The sequence below is a fragment of the Mastomys coucha genome, unplaced genomic scaffold (genome assembly GCF_008632895.1).
Source record: "Mastomys coucha isolate ucsf_1 unplaced genomic scaffold, UCSF_Mcou_1 pScaffold7, whole genome shotgun sequence".
NCBI classification, from domain to species: domain Eukaryota; kingdom Metazoa; phylum Chordata; class Mammalia; order Rodentia; family Muridae; genus Mastomys; species Mastomys coucha.
In genome coordinates, this window is record NW_022196913.1 from 73590378 (window position 1) to 73595955 (window position 5578).

At 43.7% G+C, this 5578-nt stretch overlaps 1 protein-coding gene across 1 annotated transcript in view; it reads right to left on the reverse strand.

Annotated features, from left to right (window-relative positions):
• The window catches only part of Rida (reactive intermediate imine deaminase A homolog), a 17727-nt gene that overhangs the window by 5752 nt on the left and 6397 nt on the right, over positions 1-5578 (reverse strand). Inside the window, exon 2 of the mRNA XM_031358908.1 lies at positions 833-938. Coding sequence (XP_031214768.1) covers positions 833-938 — 106 coding nt within the window. The remainder of the gene's footprint in view (positions 1-832; positions 939-5578) is intronic.

Genomic DNA, 5578 nt, shown 5'->3' on the forward strand with positions numbered 1-5578 from the left:
GGAATACTGGGATGGATAATACGGTGTTGTACTTGGGAGGTTAAGGCAATAGGATGGGGAGCCCAAGGTCACCTATGACTGCATAGTTCAAAGCTGCCTAGGCTACAAGAGACCCTGTCTCAAAAATTATAACAACCCCTAACCCCAATCAAAATAAAACCTCAAATAATCAAATCATCAGGAATGAATTAGATATATACATACTTTGGGGAGAGGAGGGAGGTCAATGGCCCCGAAAATAAACTTTCCAATCCATCTGGACACATCAGTATTTTTTTTTTTTTTTTTTTGGTTGTTTTTTCGAGACAGGGTTCTCTGTGTAGACCTGGTTGTCCTGGAATTCATTCTGTAGACCAGGCTGGCCTCGAACTCAGAAATCCGCCTGCCTCTGCCTCCCAAGTGCTGGGATCAAAGGCGTGTGCCACCACTGCCCAGCAGCATTTGACTTTGATTGCACAGGTGATAAGGAGGTGTTTTTTCTCAGTTGCTGAGCCATCTTAAAGGGGCTGCAGTGATGGCCCCTGGTTACGAGTACTTGTTGCTCTTGCAGAGGACACAGATGGTTTCTCAGTACCCACATGGTGGTTTACGACCACTTGTAACCCCAGTTCCAGGGAACCCAGCAGGCACACATATGCTAAATAAACATGCATGCAGGTAAACTATTTATACATATAAAATAAAAACATCTAAAACAGATTTTTTTTAAAGTAAATCGAATAGTGAGTAGCTGAAAACACATTTGATTGCTACTCAGGGTCATAGACTGTCTACACTATTCAATATTACAATGTAGTGGAAATGGGAACCTCTCATGTGGAGTATGACTTACCTGTTTAGCTTCTTCTACTACCCCTCCTGGCACAAGCTGTCCATTGGAAGGATCGATGCCCACCTGCCCAGACACGTAAACGGTCCTGTCCACTAGCACAGCTTGGCTGAAAATAGATAACATAAAAGCCAATGCTAAAATAGTAATTTAATAAGATACAAAACGTAAAAGTTGTAAAGTAAGAAAACTGATAAATCTGATATTTAATAAATTAAAATTTTGTTTACTGACAACTTTAAGAATGCGAAACAGTCACAGGTTGGGAGAGAATATTTACAACATATATCTAACAGAGGACTTGCACCCAGAATATATGTAGAGCTAGTAATTAAATATATTAATATTTATGACCTAATAAAATATAGGCAGTTGATGTTGTTAGCTACTTAGTAAGACATGCGAACAACCAAGGAGCACAGGAAAGACGCTATACTTTATTAGTTATTAGAGATACGCAATTCAAAACTGCAAGATGCCACTGGCATCGCGGCACTGCCAGTAACACATCACAGCAGTGAGCATAGAACTCAGTGGGAAACGTAGAGTGGCCGAGCCCTTCCCACATGGTTAACAGGACACACTCTAGGAAACAGTGGTGCTGTTTCTTAACATTTCAACACACATTCCACACGATACCCAGTGTGATGTTAAAATAGTAATTTAATAAGATACAAAATGTAAAAGTTGTAAAGTAAGGAAACTAGGACTGCATAGTTCAAAGCTGCCTAGGCTACAAGAGACCCTGTCTCAAAAATTATAACAACCCCTAACCCCAATCAAAATAAAACCTCAAATAATCAAATCATCAGTAATGAATTACACATATATATACTTTGGGGAGAGGAGGGAGGTCAATGGCCCAGGGAGTGGCACCATTAGGAGGTGTGGCCTTGCTGCAATAGGTGTGTTACTGTGGGCTTGGGCTTTAAGACCTTCTTCCTAAAATCTGAGTTTCATTAAGAAGTCTTATGTTGGGCTGGAGAGATGGCTCAGCAGTTAAGAGCACTGACTGCTCTTCCAGAGATCCTGAGTTCCAATTCCCAGCAACCACATGGTGGCTCACAACCATCTGTAATTGGGATCCAATGCCTTTTTCTGGTGTGTCTGAAGACAGCTAGAGTGTACCTACATACATGAAAATAAATAAAAATATATCTTTAAAAAAAAGACCTTCCTAGCTTCCTGGAAGTTAGTCTATTGGCTCTTATGCTGCCATACTTTTGTCTTGATTGTGGGGCAGTGAGCAGTTCTAACAGCCGGAGTCCAGAAGGGCAGAGCCACCTCGGAACCCCGGAGACCCACTGAGCATTTGCTCAGAAGGGACGGTAGGCGTTCGGTGAATTGCTCCCTAGACCAATGGCTCAGATTTCAGCCCAGACCCCTCACAGCTGCCTCTGCAGGAGATGTGTGCTCTAACAGGCAGACACTGCCTCAAACTCCCAGCAATCTAGCTGGACCTTACACACAGTCATCTGACCACAAGCCAGGCATGCCATGCCCCATACAATAAAAGGGGTGGTTTGCCCCCTCCTCGCTCTCTTCCTCTCCTACTCCTCTCTCACCTCTCACACTCTCACCCTTACCCTTCCTCTCTCCTCTCTGCTCTTTGTTCTCTTCTCTACCTTTCTCCCTCTCCTTCTTTTCTCTCTCTCTCCTTCCTCTCCTTTCTTTCTCTCTACTCAACCAGCATATTTCTCCTTCTTACAATAAAATAACTCATTCATACATTGCCTCCTTTTTAATTAAGGCATTGTGCAGCAAACAGGCCAGCCCCTGGAAGGAGAGAGAGAGACCAGGGCCTCAGCACCAGGCCCCCTGCCACCAGGGAGAGAGAGAGCCTCAGCCAGGCAGGCTGGGGCTGTAGCCCAGGCCCCCCTGCTTTTATTGGACAACACTTAATGATACTGGGTGAAACTTCTGAACCTATAAGCTAGCCACCCCCAACTGAATGTTGTCCTTATAAGAGTTTCCTTGGTTATGGTGTCTCTTCACAGCAATAAAACCCTAAAACACCCAGTATTATTCCATCCCCTAGGCAAATATGTGAAAGAGAATTAAAACACCCCAAAGCTTCACATGAATGTTTGGAAACAACATCAACATCCCAACAAACAAAACGAACCTCTGCTAGGTTCAACAGATGACTACACATTGACGGACAACTCCAGCAAAGACAAAATGGGAGCAGTGAAAAAGATGTGGGTGGCAGTGAAAAAGGTGTGGGGATTGACTGCCAAAGCTTGAGGCCAGGGTGGGGATTGACCGCCAATAAAGCTGAAGACTGTCTGAGGGCAATGGAATATTAAAGAATAAGAAACTGGTAGATTGTGACAAAAACCTTTAATCCCAGCTCTTGGGAGACCCTGATCTCACTGAGTTCAAAGCTAGCCTGGTCTACAGAGCAAGTTCCAGGATAGCCAGGGCTACATAGAAAGAAACCCTGTCTTGAGAACAAACAAAACCAAACAAAGCAAAAACCCAAAAGACTGTGTTTGTCTAAACATGACTGTACATTGATAAAGACAGCATCTTATGTAGTGTATAGTCCTCATTACGTAGCTACAGATGATTTTGAACTTCGGATCCTCCTCTAACTCACAAGTGTTGGCGTTACAATCACACGCCATGACCTGGGGTGGGGCTCTAACAAACTTTCCTTTTGTTTGTTTTCTTGAGACAGTGTCTCACAACATAACTTGGGGAGTTCTGAAACTCACTACGTATCAGGTTGCCCTTGAACTTGCAGAGTTTTTCTGCCTCTGCCTCCTGAGTGCTGGGACTAAAGGTGTACACCATTATGATTGGTTTAAAGAATGTTGTGGCAGCTCATACTCTGATTCCTCATGACTCTACCTCCAGAGTAGACTACAAACTTTTGAGGGTAGGGATATCACATTTCCTGTAGCTGTATAGGGCCTATGTGATTCTCTGCATGGCTCTAAGTTGAAGTCTTGGGAGAAATGGGGAGACTTATCTCCACTCTCTGTTCTCAGTACTCTCAGAGCATGTGGTCACAGGGTAAAAAGATCTCTCTGAGTTTGCACATATATTAGGAGCAATGATGGGGCTTAACATTCACCATTTATTACTACTGTACAATGTTTAACATGGAAAGTTTAAGACTGTGGTAACTAAGATGTCCTTGAAGTTTCATAGAGAAACCAGTCAATACCTTATCTCTTGTTTTTGTACCTGTGGTGTATATCTTCTTTATGACCTTCGGTTAATGGTTTCTGTAACCCTTTGGAATGTGACCTAAATTTTAAAAGTCTGTTGTAATCTCAAAAGCAATTAAGCAGTTCTGTTATAAAAGGAGCTTGAAGGCAATTCAGAAACAATGGTAACCCTTGCATGCTAGATGTTTCTGCAGAATAAACACTCTGTCTTTGCATACATTTGGTGTACTGGCTAGGAATGCTAGGGTCCCCCTTTTCTCCAATCAGTGAGTTAGGACTGTGTTTGTGTTGCTTTTATCATGTTCTGAGTAGCCTTTGGTCTTGCTCAGTGTGGGGTGATTTATTTACTTTTGTTTGCACAACCTGGAGGCCAGTGGAGGTAGGGCAGATGCCCTGTAACTCCCTCCTGGGGTATGGGGGAGTGCTCAGAGGACTCTTCCCAGCCCCCTTCAGTTGGAGACGGCTCCATTCCAACCCAGGTCTTGGTGGAAGCTAACAGGTTCTTCCTAGCCAGTGGAGCCTGACTTTGGTGGAAACTGGCAGGACCTTTCTGATTGGCAGAGTTCATATTTTTGGGATAGGGTGCTATGATCTTCCTTTTGGTTTCTTCTCTGAATCCCTGTAGGCTTGTTTTCATGTTTCTGTTTTAATTGTTCCTTTTTCTTGAGAACTACCATGGGGCAGACCACCAGCTCTCCCCACTGAACCTAGTCCAGCCACACTTTAGGACTTCAGACACCTATTGGGGAATCTGGGCCTAATTGTTCAGGTGGGGAGAGCCTTACTCTTTTTTTCAGGAAAGATTGGGCATCTTTCAGTGTGAGATGGCCTAAAGGAGGCACTTTCTAGCTCCCTACTACCCACTTGGTTAAAGGCATTGTGTATGGAAACCCTGGACTCTCTGGCCAGGTCCCATACATCACTGTCTGCCAGCATCTGCTAGAGAGCCCTCCTCCTTGTCTGAAACCTTTCCTTCCTCCCACACTGGTGATTTTGCAGGTTCAGGAGATGGAGCCACCAAAGAATTGCAAGCCAGCAGTCCAGTTCCCCTTGGCTGCAGAAGAAAACTCCTTCTTGTCCCCTATCGCTGTATCCTGGTGCATGTCCAACCCTCACACAGGAAGTGCTGAAGGTCGACTCTGACAACTCAGAAAGCACAGGGTTCTCCTGCTTTCTTTTACCTGTATCATTAAACAGATAACTATTGAGTTTGTTAATGTGTGAGCTTTCCTCAGGTAGAACAGAGCTATTGGTTAACACTATTAACACACAGTGCCGCCCTTCCTCTGTATAATTAGGCCACCTGAACTAGGCCCATTACAAAATATCTTCAATTTTCACAGCATCTGAAAGAGTTTAAGCTTGAATGCAATATCAATAGTAAAAACTTTATGATAATAAAGAATTCCATTTATTTTCAGAATATCAAAAGTAGTTATTGGAGCTGGGACTATTTGCATTTAAAATTTGAACTCACGCTGGGTGGTGGTGGTGCATACCTCTAATCCCAGCACTTGAGAGGAAGAGGCAGGCGGATTTCTGAGTTCGAGGCCAGCCTGGTCTACAGAGT